The 14,926-nt window shown below is 52.9% G+C and overlaps 4 protein-coding genes across 5 annotated transcripts; 2 read left to right on the forward strand and 2 right to left on the reverse strand.

Moving 5' to 3' along the window:
* Window positions 1-963: 963 nt before the first annotated feature.
* CKM354_000411100 (uncharacterized protein) lies at window positions 964-1,764 on the forward strand (the record flags this gene model as incomplete). Its single annotated transcript, XM_044799337.1, has 1 exon — window positions 964-1,764. The coding sequence occupies one exon, from the start codon at window positions 964-966 to the stop codon at window positions 1,762-1,764; it is 801 nt and encodes a 266-aa protein (XP_044655272.1).
* A 1,097-nt stretch (window positions 1,765-2,861) lies between these two features.
* CKM354_000411200 (uncharacterized protein) lies at window positions 2,862-9,690 on the forward strand (the record flags this gene model as incomplete). The annotated part of the gene is made up of 2 exons (XM_044799338.1): window positions 2,862-3,476; window positions 3,526-9,690. The coding sequence occupies 2 exons, from the start codon at window positions 2,862-2,864 to the stop codon at window positions 9,688-9,690; spliced, it is 6,780 nt and encodes a 2,259-aa protein (XP_044655273.1).
* Window positions 9,691-9,884: 194 nt separating this feature from the next.
* CKM354_000411300 (uncharacterized protein) lies at window positions 9,885-11,522 on the reverse strand (the record flags this gene model as incomplete). Its single annotated transcript, XM_044799339.1, has 3 exons — window positions 9,885-11,267; window positions 11,345-11,418; window positions 11,468-11,522. 3 exons carry the CDS (start codon window positions 11,520-11,522, stop codon window positions 9,885-9,887), a joined length of 1,512 nt encoding a protein of 503 aa, XP_044655274.1.
* A 416-nt stretch (window positions 11,523-11,938) lies between these two features.
* On the reverse strand, window positions 11,939-14,651 carry CKM354_000411400 (the record flags this gene model as incomplete). 2 transcript variants are annotated; one of them, XM_044799341.1, is made up of 2 exons in its annotated part: window positions 11,939-14,549; window positions 14,626-14,651. In XM_044799341.1, 2 exons carry the CDS (start codon window positions 14,649-14,651, stop codon window positions 11,939-11,941), a joined length of 2,637 nt encoding a protein of 878 aa, XP_044655276.1. The 2 variants fall into 2 exon arrangements, with proteins under 2 accessions (XP_044655276.1, XP_044655275.1); XM_044799340.1 differs by having other exon boundaries at window positions 14,599-14,651.
* Between the last annotated feature and the right edge of the window lie 275 nt (window positions 14,652-14,926).

Raw genomic sequence — 14,926 nt, forward strand, 5'->3', positions numbered from 1 at the left:
TTTCGGACATCTCGTCCTGTGATATGGCGACATGCTACTGCTTTCTGGCTCAATGGCCCGCCAGTGCGTAATGCTAGTCATTCTTTGTGGAGTCCACTTTCGGGCATTTCGTCATGCAACAACCTGGGCGAATGGTGCTTTTCGTCTTGCCGTGGCAGAAATTTGGCACAGCAGAGACTGCGCAATGTTGAGACGCTACGATGCCATGGTAGTTCTCAGGGTTACTGGAGATGGAGATGTGCCTCGTGGTGAGGACAATGTCTGCGAGGCGCAGAGTGACTCTGGGTACAAAGGAGCAGCTTTCTTGGCAGAGGACTTCGGCAGTGGCATCAAGAAAGATTCACCTGTGAATGAGGCGAATGCAGTATTCACAGGTGAAATTGGAGCGCAGGAGCGATCTACAGTAGTCTATTATAGTGCAGGAATGGTGTCCAAGAGCTCCGCAAAGCTCGACACTCCGTCCCCTAGCTCAGTGCAGCAAAGCTAGCATAGCGTATGGCCTCAGCCTTCGGGCATAGCCAACGATCCTGATCTGGAATCCACGTATTCTCCAGGCTCCACAATCCGTTGATGATGTCGAAATGCAATGTCCGATATGATGGCGTGTGTTTGGAAGGATACCGGTATATCTCCTTAGGTGCTAAAATCGGACTCCGGGTATGGGTCCGCCCTTCACACGACGGAATACCACTGCACTACTGTTACAGGAACACACTAAAGATCATTCACTCGGGCTATAAAAGAGGCATAGTAGTGGCACAATGTCGAACATCACAGAACAACACAACAGCACTACATCAAAGGCCTCCACAGATCGGCCGTGGTGTCAGAGAAGCAACAGAAGCAAGAGAAGCAACAGAAGGAACAACAACAACAGCAGCAAATACAACAGCAACACTACACAACAGAGGCACATACTTGTACCCATCGTACTTAAGGACAAATACATCGAACACAGCAACCATGTTTCGACCCACATACGACTCAGAGGAGGAAGCCAACTACCATCTGCCTCGAATCCTCATGTTCCACGGAGGTGGCACAAACTCGCGAATCTTTCGTGCACAAACTCGCGTACTTCGACGACTACTGAGCCCATATTTCCGCTTCGTATTTGTAGAGGCACCATATGTATCATACCCTGGCTCAGACGTTGTCAAAGTATTCCAAGACATGGGTCCTTTCAAAGGCTGGCTACGATGGCGAGAGGAAGATTGCTACCGAGACCATGTGGAAGCCACTCAACGGATACACGATGCTATCGAAGCTGCAATGGTTGAAGACGATATGCGTGGTGGTGAGGGGGAATGGGTTGGAGTTCTTGGCTTCAGCCAGGGTGCCAAGCTAGCCGCCTCTCTACTTTACACACAACAATACCAAGCCGAAGTTCTCGGCAAGCCTTCGCAATGGCCGCGGTTCAAGTTTGGCATTTTATTGCAAGGTCGCGCTCCATTTGTGTGGCTTGATGCAGAGGAGGAAGTTCCCGCAGGATTGGTTGATGCAACAGCTCTGAGCACTGCAGACTATTCAAATCTGGCGCCGATTCCGCAGGGGAGGAAGCTGCACATTCCAACGCTGCATGTGCATGGGCTGCAGGATCCAAATATTCAGCTTCATCGAGCGTTGCTGAAGAACAACTGTGATGGCAAGATGGCACGGTTATTAGAGTTGGATGTGGCCCACAGAGTCCCCATCAAGTCCGCAGATTGCACAGCACTAGCACAGGAAGTGCTTGCCATAGCCAGAAAATCCAATGCCATATGATAATACCCTGCAGTCCGGTTTCGCTGTTGCTCATAGTGTCTTCTTAGTCGAATCGACGTTTCTAAGCCGTAGTCGCGCCTGCGCAGTAAGCAGAGTGTTCCTTGGATTGCCCTGGCTGACCAGACACGAGGTTCGCGTGGTGGATCTAGGCCAATGGTTGTTAAACGGGATGACCTTGCAGCAATCTCGCGTGTAATCGCGTGGCACTCGTCATTGTCGCACGTTTTGAGCCGGCTGCCACATGGACCGCGTCTATTGCGCGGTTAATGATGAGATAGTGGGCTGGCGAAAGAGGAGATGAGGTGAGGTGAGACTCCGGTGAGCAGGGGCCCTAGGCTGAAATCTTGGCGGCTTGTTTCGCTCCATCTTCGCGACTTCACTTCACTTGGACTTCCGCATTAAAGGCATTGTTTGCGACGTTAACCAGCGCCACTCGCTTCATCACCGCGCAAACTTACGCGACAAGCCCTCTGAGCGTCTTCTCTGTTATTGAGAGTGTGTTCCGGCCAACGTAGCCTACCTTTTGGTCCTGGTCCACCTGTATCACCTCAGCCAACCACTTTCGGCCGCCGATTGTCACGCCAGTCCCGCTTTAAAAGATTTGCCATCCCCGCGGACATGCAAATGCACTCAACTATCTCTGACTGAGCAATAGCGCAAGCCCGCAGCCAGGCCCAGATCTGAATTGCTGATATACTGATGGCCCTTTTCAGCAACTGTCACACATGGTGCTGTTCATCTCCTTTGGCACGTCTGCGCGTGGCGTTCCTCGCATCAGCCCTGGTGATGTCTGGTGCAGTCATAAACTATCGATGACATGTATCGACGTAAGCGAATCAACCCATGGCTTCTGGCTGGACTGCCATTGGCCTTTCGGTACAGCGCTGTCTTCACGATACCTGTCTGTGCATTGGTACCCGTCTCGAGACGCCTGTCTGTTCGCTCATTGAACCATGCAACGAGACTGTAGCACAAAAGCATGATCAATGGTAAGGGCCGCTGACATATCTAGGGAAGCCGTTCCGCATGTCAGATTTTTCTGACCCAACCTTTGTGCGGTTCTGGCGACTGCTGCACTTACCTTTCGCGGCGCGGCCATGGAGACCATTCCATCTCTGGTAGCATTTGGAGCGCTAGCACCATGGCCTAGCTTAAATTGGCAGGTTCGACTCAGGGCCATTTTGAAAGAGAATCGAGCACTGGAACCAATTGTCGCCGCTGTACTCGAGCTTTCCTCGCTGTGGGAAGCGTTGCGCGGGAATGATTACGATCTAGACCAGTCTTCCGGCAAATTCGCTGCAGAAGACTTGGCGGAATGGTTGGCCGGGGATACTAACGAGCACCATTGCCAGGAAAACCGCAACGCCATCACGATGCCCATCACTGTTATCTCACACATAGTCCAGTACCTGGAATTTCTGCGCCAAAGCGACAACTCCGTTGATCACGCTTCGTTGCTGGAGCACGTCGCCAGGCGAGGTGGCATTCAAGGCTTCTGTGCTGGACTTCTCAGCGCTCTGGCAGTAGCCAGCGCAAGCCACGAATCAGACATTGGGCTGTTTGCCGCGAGCTCGATTCGACTTGCTTTTTGCGCCGGAGTCTATGTCGATCTGGACCAGGAACGCTCCACGCGATTCACCAGGCTTGCCGTACGATGGCCACGAGGGACGCTATGCTCCACGATTGAGCAAGTGCTAGCAACATTTCCCGATGTCAGCATCACGTGCTCTGTGAAGTGCACACTTGCTAATGTACCGCCAGACATATATTAGCGTGCTAAGAGATGAGAGGGATGCCACCATTACGTGCCCAGAATCAGAGCTCAAGCCATTACAAGAAGCTTTGGCTCGCGAGGGAGTTTCCACTCGTGACACCGGCTCACTTGGCCGTTACCACCATGAAGCATATAAAGGAATACCTGAGCGCATATTGCAAGTCTGTGGCCCACATCTTGAGTCCGCTTTCGCCAACGTCAGCCTCGTACTTTCCAACACAGATGGGACGCCTTTTCGGGAGAACAACGTTGTCATCATGGCGCTACGCAGCCTGTTAGAGGACCAAGCGAATTGGCACGATACCATGTCGAAAGCTGCTGCCACTGTCACTGCAGCAGATGTTGGATCGTACATACTGGGAATAGGCATGGACGCAATACCACAATCGGTGGTGAGACGCGCACATACTCGCAAAATGGCCACTAACACCATTGAACTTACGGAGGTTATGCCGCCAAGGACTCATCGGGCGTCAATATCATTCACGCCCTCGATCAATGACAACGACCCAAAACACGCCATTGCCGTTATTGGTATGTCTTGTAAATTTCCAGGTGCCGATTCAGTGGATGAATTCTGGAAACTTCTTCTCGAGAGAAGGTCCATGTTGTCAAAGATGCCGGCAGAGCGCTTCAAAGCTGGGGCTTTATCCAGATCGAACGATGACATGAAGTTTTGGGGTAACTTCATTGCCGACATCGATGCTTGGGACAACAAATTCTTCAGAAAATCCGCCAGAGAAGCCCTCTCGACAGACCCACAGCAACGGCACCTTCTACAGGTCACATATCAGGCTCTCCAGGATTCCGGCTATCTTGCTGATACCTCACAACCTCGAGACATTGGCGCCTACATAGGGGCCTGCTCTTCCGATTACGATTTCAATGTGGCATCACATCCACCTACTGCATATTCTACGATCGGCACCCTTCGAGCATTCTTGAGTGGCAGGATCTCGCATCACTTTGGCTGGTCTGGTCCGTCCCTGACGTTTGATACAGCTTGCTCTTCGTCAGCTGTGGCGATCCATACAGCCTGCAGAGCTCTACAGAACGGCGAATGCTCACAAGCCATTGCTGGCGGCGCGACTCTCTTCAGCAGCCCGTATCTGTACGAGAACTTGGCAGCTGCCCATTTCCTCAGCCCAAGTGGTGCAACGAAGCCTTTCGATGCAGGCGCAGATGGGTATTGCCGCGGCGAAGGCGTTGGTGTCGTAGTGCTGAAGAGACTGGATGACGCGATCGCGAATGGAGATGCAATACGAGGTTTAATACTTGGCTCAGCTGTCAACCAGAACAGCAATTGTGTGCCCATTACGGTGCCGCACTCCGAGTCTCAAGCCTCACTGTATCGCAAGGCAGCCAAGGAAGCCGGCATAAATCCGCACAGCATCGATTTCGTTGAGGCACACGGAACTGGAACACCAGTAGGCGATCCCATAGAGATGGAAAGTATCCGAGAAGCTTTCGCCAGCGCCACTCACAGAAGCTCGCCGTTATTCGTGTCCTCAGTCAAAGGTGCAATCGGTCATCTCGAGGGTGCTTCCGGAGTTGCAGCACTCATCAAGGCCATCTTGCAGCTGGAGCATAGGGAAGTAGTCCCACAAGCATCGTTCAATACACTGAACCCACGAATTCCGCCGCTTGAGCCGAATCATATACATATACCGACCACAGCACAGAAGCTTGGCCAACAGCGTCTGACCGCTTGCGTAAATAACTACGGCGCAGCTGGTAGCAATGCTACTTTGATGCTGTCGGAGGCCCCACGTCGTCAACCTGGATCTTCGAGATCTGCAATTTCGGAAAGATATCCCATCATGCTGTCTGCAGCATCCCCAGGTAGCTTGATCGCGTATTGCAAAGCGTTAAACACATTTGTGTCCTCGCGACGCGGGTCCCATGCACCTGCTGAACATTCCAAGCTTTTGCATAATCTGGCATACAGCCTTTCGAGGCATCAAGACCAATCTCATACACACGCCCTCGCCTTTACCACTTCATCTGCAGATCTTGGCGAGCTCCAAACTCAGCTGCAGAAGCAGACAGTGGAACACAACACTATCATAGAAAGGCGACAGCAGCCTCCACTAGTACTATGCTTTGGAGGCCAAGGGGCGGACTCCATTGCGCTTGACCGTCGGGTCTGGGAGTCTTCGACTATACTACGCCGTCACTTGGACCGCTGCCATGCTTTACTGCTTGAAATGGGCTATCCGGGCATCTACCCATACATATTCGAAACAGAGCCCGTCACGGACGTTGTTGCGCACAATTCGATCCTGTTTGCAATGCAATATGCCAGCGCCCAGTCATGGATCGATGCGGGCCTGCAAGTTGACTGTCTGGTGGGACATAGCCTTGGTCAACTTACCGCTCTGAGTGTTTCTGGCATCCTGACACTTCGAGATGGCCTGAAATTCGTCGCTGGTAGAGCCGCCTTGATGGTACAACGATGGGGTGAAGAGCCTGGCTCAATGGTCGTGCTAGATGCGGATGAGGAAAAGACTTGTCAAATGACTTCAGCTCTCAGCAAAGAAAATCCTCAGCATCAATACGAGATCGCCTGCTACAATGGCCCAAAATGTCACGTGGTGGTGGGTGACCGGATGTCTGCCGCAGCCTTGATCAACGAGGCCAAAAGGATTGGCATGCGACACAAAGCACTCGATGTGAAGTATGGTTTCCACTCGCGCTTCACAGACGACCTTTATCCCGAGCTAGATCAGCTCGCAGCTTCACTTGAGATTCACAAACCAAGAATCGCTCTCGAAAGCTGCACCAAGGATAGTAGCTGGGATGCACCAACCTCCAAACTCATAGCAGCTCACACACGGGATCCAGTATATTTCAAGCAAGCTGTACAGCGCGTGAGCGAGCGACTAGATCCTTGTACCTGGCTTGAAGCTGGTTCTAACTCCACAGTAGTCGGTCTTGCGGCACGAATCGTGGGCGTCTCCAGCGATGTCCCAAACAAGTTCTTGCCTGTTGCATTGAACAAGCCAAATTCTCTCGAAAGTCTGGCAGATACCACAGTTGACTTGTGGAAACGCGGCCATAAGTTGCAGTTCTGGAACTTCCACCACTCGCAGCAAGCAGATTATGATGTGCTGAGGCTGCCACCCTATCAGTTCGAGAAGAATAAGCACTGGCTGGAGCTTGTGATCCCAGCGCCAGCGCAAACTCTTTCGCAATCCAAAGCACAGCCATCTTCACCGCAATTGCCAGCAACACTCATCAGCTTGATCAAGTCCGATTGGCAAGGTCATCGTTTCGCAATCAATCCTCGAAGTCCAGAGTTCGAGATCCTGGCTAAAGGACACAACGTTTTGGGCAAGTGTTCCTGTCCTCCCTCCATCTATGTCGACCTTGCAGCACGCGCTGCGTATCATGTCAGGCGTGACAACCAAGACCAGGTGTTTCCCGAGCTCACGGGCCTTCAGATCGGGCCGTCCATGAGTCTGGATGCAGAAGGCAGCATCGAGCTCCTGCTTCAGCCTTTCGGAGCTGATTGGAAGTTCTCGCTCAAGACCGCTCTCCCTGACAACAAATGGATCGAGCACGCTTCAGGCATCGTGGGCTTGCAAACCAAGAATGCTGCCATGAACGCCGACTTTGTACGCTTCGAAAGACTTGCCAATCGCGATCTCATCACTACTCTTCTCCGAGATGCGGAAGAATCCCTTTCAGGGTCGATGGTGTACAAAGTTCTGTCATCACTTGTGGACTATGCTGAGCACTACCGCGGAGTGCGCCATATCTGTGCACGGGGTCAGCAAGTTGCTGGCAGAGTTGTCTTGCCCAAGGAACTTGCGAGTTGTTTGTACGAGGGCAGCATTATCAATTCTGCGCTCCTCAACTACTTCACACAGGTTGCGGGCATCTATGCTAACTTTATGTGCAATCGACCAGAAGGGCAGATATACAAATTGTCCAGTGTCGATACCGTTCGCACAGGCCCCAGTTTCCAGCCACTGATCGCAAGCAGCTTCTCCGAGGCTGTCTACGAAGTCCTTGTGTACGCTTCTCCTGGAGCTCAAGAAGTCGCCAACGACATCTTTGTGTATGACGCGGCTACAGGCAGGATCGTTCTTTATATCCTGGGCGCGGTCTTCAAGAGCTTGGAGCTAGCACCGGCGGCAACAGTACATGCTGTTACTCCTTCGCTGGAGCCCACATCCACAATGACAAGATCGCACAATCCAGAAGCGCCTTCTCCACCTGGAAAGGGTGCCCTCACATTGGATAATTCTGTTCAAAGAAAGCACGTCCCGCACATCTCCACAGCCTCAAGTCATGCAATAAGAGACACCAAAGGTGCCATCCATGCACGGCTGTGCGATATATTGCAAGAACTTGCAGATATTCGACCCGCAGATGTAACAGGGAGTGCCACTTTCGATGGCCTCGGTATCGATTCGCTAATGATCATGGAGATCGTTGGTGAACTCGCAAAAGCCTTCGGTCTCGAACTGTACCTGGATGATGTGGTAGATCTCGAGAATATGGACGCACTACTTGCGTACCTGGAAAGAAGAGGCTGTCGAAGTGCCAAAGCTGGAAGCTTTGAGTCTGATGCTCGCCGTCAAAGCGAAACCTCCTCGACAGAACTATCTCCACGCACTTCTCGTGCCATGTCGTATGGCTCGATAGCCACACCTCTTACTCCAGCGTCTGAGATTGCGTGGCAGAGTGGCGACCTGGCTCCTCGTCTTTCCGCATTGGTTTGCGCCTATCTCGAGCTCGATACTGAGTTGCATGGACCAGAAAATTTGGCTGATCTTGGATTTGACTCCCTGGTTGCGATTGAGATCACAAGCGATATCAGAAGACAGTTCTCCTTGGTGGTTGATCTAGAGGACCTTGATGATCGCTCGACTTTCGCGGACCTCGTGCATCTTGTCACTGGGGAGAAGATGCCATGCACACCAGCTATCCCAGACTCCGCAGGATGTAAGAGGCTCGTAGTCGCTCCTCAAAACAATCCACCACATCCCGTACATGCTCCTAGTCCCTCGAACGTGATCGTAGCCTCGACACTTTTCGATAATGTCAGACTAAAGTTTGATGCTTATGCAGAGCATACTGGGTTCCAAGGGTTCTGGGCACAAGTACATCCTCTCCAGAGTCAACTAGTCGCGGCGTACGTGGTCGAGGCACTGGAACAGCTCGGTTGTGACCTAAAAGCTTTATCTACTGGCCAAAAGGTGCCGTCCATCCATTTAGAGACTAAACACAAGCACTTATTGGCCAGAATGCAACTCATCCTCGCTGATGCTGGGCTACTGGAGTCACGAAACAACAGCTATTTCCGAACGGAAAAGCCCATGCCCAACGAACGATCATCAGCTCTATTCTCAGAAATGCTCGCCCGCCACCCGAAACACACATCCGAAACCAAGCTCCTGAACATCACAGCATCCAATCTCGCCGACTGTCTCACAGGAAAAGCCGACCCACTGAGACTCCTCTTCGCCGACCCCGTAAACAAAGAAATTCTCGCCGACGTCTACGACTCAGCACCCATGTGCCAAGCCATAACCCGCCTCCTGGCCGACTACCTCTCTCAAATCCTCTCCAGCCCCTCGCATTCCCCATCACCATCGAACGAACCCTTCCGAATATGCGAAGTTGGAGCCGGGACGGGAGCAACAGCACGCCACATCGTCGCATTCCTCGAAACTCTTGGTATAAATTTCGAATACCACTTCACCGATATCTCCGGCGCATTAGTCTCCGCCGCCAAACGCAAATTCCGCAACTTGCCTGGTTATGATAAGCTGATTTTCTCAAATCTTGATTGCAATGTCCTACCTGCTGAGGAACTTCGCGGGAAATTCGATATTGTCATTGCCACGAACTGTATTCATGCTACTCCGCATGCGAGTCGGTCGGCGAAGAATGTAAGAGCGCTGCTCAAAAGTGATGGAGTCTTTTGTTTGGTGGAGTTTACGAGATCTCTGTATTGGTTTGATCTAGTCTATGGCCTGCTAGAAGGGTGGTGGTTATTCGACGATGGGAGGACGCACGCACTTGCTGATGAGCACTTTTGGGATAAGAGTCTGCGGGATGCTGGATTTGGGCATGTCAGTTGGACGGACGGTGATACGCTGGAAAGTCAGACCATGAGACTGATTTGTGCTTTCCCTTGAACAGATTGTTTAAACTCTAAATTGAAAACGCGAGTTGATCTTGTCTTGATTGTAGAATTGTGCTGTGCTCCAGCGCAAACTGTTTCCGACGCTATGGTTATGTACACCATTTTGATGACCATCTAAATGCACCAGCGCATTCAGACACAACAAATGCCGGCTTGAACGCTTCACTCAAATAACACTCCTCCCTCTTAATCGAAAGCTTTCAAATCTAATGGCACACTGCTTCCCCTCCCAGCACGATATCTCTTTGGTCCACCAGCGAAATCTCGTGGCTTCGGTAGCTGCCCATCGTCCTGAAATTTGAATCTGGAGTCCTGTACTGTGAATCTCGCTCCCGAGCTTCTAGCTCCACTGTCTGCTCGACTTCGGTTCCCGTTCGTCAATGTGTAGCTTGCGGCATCTGGGAAAGAAGGCATTCTCCCTGGTCCATCTGATCCGAGAGATACGCCTCCCGCAGATGGCATTCCGCCTGGTGTGCTCGCTTTCGGAGGAGAAGGTGGAGGGCCCTGAGGTGATGAACCTGCCCGCGACATTGGAGGTGGCGGCGGCGCTGGTGGAGGCGTGGACCCAGGTCTATTCGGAGCAGCTGTGGGAGGGGGCGGCGGAGGCGCTGGTGGGGCTGCAGCTGGACTGGCTTGCTTGTTCATCCCAAAGGCATTCATGGCAGCTTGCTGTGCCAAGCTCACTTCTTTGTGTGCGCCGTTTGTCTGCGACGGCGGCGGAGGAGCAGGGGGTGGCGTCGATCTGGAATTGTAATTGTATGGATCGTATTCGTCATCGTCGTCCTTGACATTGCTTATGCGTGATACTGGAGGTGGAGGGGGTGCTGGCGGCGCAGAGGGAGGAGTTGGCGCTTGTCGCGCAAGGGGCGCAGGGGGTGGTCTAGGTGCGCTCGGCGGAGGTGGAGGTGCGGCTGAAGGAGCAGGGCTGGATGAAGGTCGCGGAGTGTCGTGTGTAGGTAGGTTCAGCATCGATTTGGAAGCAAATCCCGATGGTTTTCGCGATGCTGGAGGAGGAATGGGAGGCTTCTTGCCAATCGGCGGGGGAGGCTTCGGTTTTGATCGTGCGTCGCTGTCGAGAGATAGTGAACTGGTAGGTCGCAGATTGCTCTTCAGCGCAGCGACTGAAGGTGGAAGAGGTGCGGAGCCCGGCGGAGGCGGCGGCGGCGCTGCTCCTGGTCTGGGAGGCGGTTGTCCATTCGGTATTGAGGGGGCACTCGAGACTGGTGCTGAGACCTTCCTGGCATTCGTCTCTGGATCCGAATCGTACATGTTCACTCCTCCGCCCGTCTTCCTCAATTTTGGCATCCCGCCCGCGAAGAGACCTCCCAATTGCGGTGCTGACTCCATACCGCCTCCTCCTGCTGCTGCGTTTGCTGGTTGATCGCTATTACTCCGAGCTCTGTTTCCGCCCGACGGAGCAGGTCTCAGTCCTCCCGGAACAGGTGGCGCGCCTCCAATAGGTGGTCCGCCCGAGTCCTTTGGTTTGTCGATGATGGGTGCTGAACGGTCATTGACGACGCCAACTTTTTTGAGTCGCGTGCCCTTAGTGATATCTCCAAGCAGAGCACCCTGTACAGCGCAAACATCAGCAGACTGTCACTCCTTGTGCGTTCCGGCGCATTGCCCGCTGTACACGTGTAACGTACTCTTCCTTTCACCTCATTCGCAGCAGGTCTCGCGGGTAAACTAGCGGGCGGCGGTGGAGGTGGAGGCGGTGGCCCTTGAAACGATCAGTCATTGTTTGGAGTCCTGCTCATGCTATCACTTACCACCGGCCATGCCAGGCATCGGCGGGGGCGGCGGAGGGGGTGGTGGTGCTGGCATGTTGTGGCTCGCGGCGGTCGGTGTCGTATACTGCAAGTCTTTGCTCAGGTGACTGTATACTCGCTCTCTGCTTGCGACGTGTTGCTGAGCCGCATGTGGGCCAAATTCACAAGATGACTATAGATGTTCAAACGAGGACAGCGGCACGAGACATGGGGAGCGTTAGCAGATGCCTGTGCCTGGACGAAGCCTCTTGGCGGATGATGTACTGCGCATCCACAGGGCTGAGTCTTCCCGAACTCCGGCCACCTTCCGGCGAACCTGAAGATCGTACTAAAATCACCGATGCAATGAAGTGAAGTCATTGGAGAATTGCATTTTCATCTTCTGCTAACTGCATGTGAGCAACACTGTTCATGCATTCATTGCAGCCTTGAAGCCGCCATTAGCCATCAAAATCTTTCTACAATCCCCGTTCAATACTCGAAGTCATCGTCCACACTAGGGCCCTGATTCTTGCCAACACTCTCTTGCTTCCTGTACATCTCCGCAACTTGCTTACTGCTCGTGGCCTCATCAGGCTTCTTGTCATCACGCACTCGAATGAATCGCGGAAAGCGCAGCGAAACACCCTTGTGCGTTCCATCGCTTCCGAATTCGCTCGATGCTGCACGATACTTGGGAGAAAGTGTGAGATCAGCAGTCTTGACCTCCCAGACATATTTTGGTTCGAACCAGACATCCGGCTGATCATTCTTGCCAATGCTATGGTCATAGAATGGCTTGGCCCGGTCGATTGCCAATGGCGAAAGCGTGTCGTACAGCTCAGCGAGAAGAGCTTCGCTGAAGCCTGTGCCAATGTTGCACACCGTTTCATACTGCTCCTTGTGGTCGTTGTAGCACGCGAGCTGGAAAGCTCCGTACCAATTCGTTCTCTTGCCTTTGCCGTAGTATGCACCGAGCACGACAAGATCGAGGGAGTCACCAGCGCCAGCAAGGTAGTCCTTTTTCACTTTCAGCCAATTCTGCGATCGGCGAGATGGCTCGTAATGCGATTCGACGCCGTCCAGCATCTTCACCATGAGACCTTCGCACGATGCTTTGATAGAATCCTCGAGCAAAGTTTGGATCTCCTCGACTTCTTTGGAGTTGCCGAACTTGGCGAAGGCGAACTCGCCTTCGATCTCTTCAAAAGCTCCATACATGGCTTCGCGTCGTTCTCGGAAAGGTTTGTTGACCATCGCTTGCCCGTCCAGGTATAGAATGTCGAACGCAAAGACGCAGACCTTGACCTTGATATCCTCGGTCTTGACGTCCTTCTTTTTCCGCGTCATGAGCTGCTGGAATGGTAAGACGTGCTTCTTCTCGACATCCCATGCCACAGTCTCACAATCGAGAACAAATGACTTGGTTCCCTTCTTCACCCAATTCGGTAGCTTCTCAAGGATATCCGGGTACTTCTTGCTGAGGTCTTCGCTATTGCGAGAAAAGATGTTGGAAATCCCTCGATCACTCTTACCGGCGGCAGGAGCGACAGTTGCAGCAAACTCCTCGTCGGCCTCGTGGGCAACATAGTGTATTTGAGCTCGCTCGCCATCGTACTTGTACTCACAAGTGAAGTCCTTGCCCTCGAAGCGATCAAGCACTTCTCCGATCGATTTCGTAGGTTTAGCCAACATGGGCTTCAGCGGCACACCGGGTCGTAGCTTGACAGCCTCACGCAGTTTCCAGATGCCGTTCTCCAGCAGGGCAGGAATGATGACCTCGTAGGCCGGAAGCTCGTTGTAGACGGCCTTGAAAATCTCCTCACCCTTCTTGAGTTGCTCCTCAGTTGGCACTTTCTTGCCGTCTTTGGACACGGAATGTGCAACCATTGCGTGAGCCACGGCGACTTGCAAGTTCTTGTCTGCCAACCCAAGTCTCATCTTGCCCTCGAGAGCACGGATGATGAACTTGCTCTCACTGGGACCACCTTTGTCCTTGTTGATGTCAATGGTCGATCCTTTGGCCATATTGATATCCGCGGATGACAACAGCTTCTTGATGCCATCGACCTTGCGGCCTTGGGCGCCTTGTCCTTCGACAGTGGCAATCTTCATTAGGCCCTCATGCACGGCACGCACGGTAAGTGGCTTCGGTTTGAACATCATCGGCTGGCCTCCTCTGCTCTTCGCTGCTACGAGTCCCAAATCTCCCACCTTCTGCTGATCTTCCTTGACAATTTTCAGACTTCGACCAGTACTCTCGCCAATGGCTTTCATGATGAGAGATTCGCCGATGCCCAACTCAATACCGGCATAGTCAGCGGCTAGCTTGCCCACCATGAGTAACACGGCGGGTAGTAGATCGTCTGGCGTCAGTCGCAGCACTTGGCGCAGGAATCGGGCACAATGTGCCAGGATCTCGAGACGCTTGGTCGTCATTTCGATCTTTGAGAATGTCGTACAAAGCGCAGCGTAGGGTACAGGATCGCCAGCCTTCCAGTCCGGATATGGGTCTTTTGTGTCTGATTTGAGTGTGCTTTGCACGGCCTTTGCAGCTTTCGCTGGCTTGACTTCCACCTCTTCCTCCTCCGCTGCGGAGTGTGCCGACTCGTCTTCTGCCGACGAGCTTGCAGCCTCGACTGGCTCATCCTCAGCCTCTTCTTCGGTTTTGATATCGACCTTCTTCGATTTGCCAGCGGCTTTGGCTGTTGGTGTCTCCTTCTTGACAGCAGTCTGAGTCGCTGTGCCCTTTTTCGTACCGTTTGATGCGGGTCTCGAGCGGGCCTTCTTGGTCGGTGGCTCGTCATCTTCTACATCCTCATCCATCTCAACGTCGTGGCTGGCCCGACGCTTCTTCGACGAGCTCGATGGTGAGTGCTCTTGCTTGACTTCGGCCTCATCTCCATCGTCGTGCTTCTCACACTTCACCTCTCCCTGTTCTTGCATCTCAACATCCTCCTTCTTCACACTACCAGCTGTGCTAGCAGGAGGGTTTACACTCGCATCCTCAGCATCCTCTTTTTTAGGCGTGGCTTTTGAGCTGAAAGCCAGTTTTGATTGTTGAGGTGTTGGCTTCTGCCCATTCGGATTGCCAAAGAATTTGCTATAACAATGTCAGCGAGCACATAGCTGAAAGGCGTAGCCATACGGACCCGAGAGTCTGCTGGCTCACGACATACCCAAGCTTCGCCTGCTTCGGCGGCATGCTGGCAACCCGATGTGAGAATTGTTGGAAAGATCTCGTCGCAAGCGTAACTTGTCTCAATGATCTCCAGCAGTATCTCATCAGCAGGCACGAGAATCTGAGATGGGAGTCGAAGTTCGAGAGTTGGGCGTGTGGCGGACGACGCGTCGCGACACTTTGGCGATCAGGCAGACATGGGGGAGCACCCAAGGCTGACATCACCACCAAAGTCGAGCTCCATCGTTCGGTCCGGACTTTGTACGCATCAACCACAGCACTGCACAGAGAGGCAAAAC

Source organism: Cercospora kikuchii, assembly GCF_019650295.1.
Source record: "Cercospora kikuchii DNA, contig_00002, whole genome shotgun sequence".
NCBI classification, from domain to species: Eukaryota; Fungi; Ascomycota; class Dothideomycetes; order Mycosphaerellales; family Mycosphaerellaceae; genus Cercospora; species Cercospora kikuchii.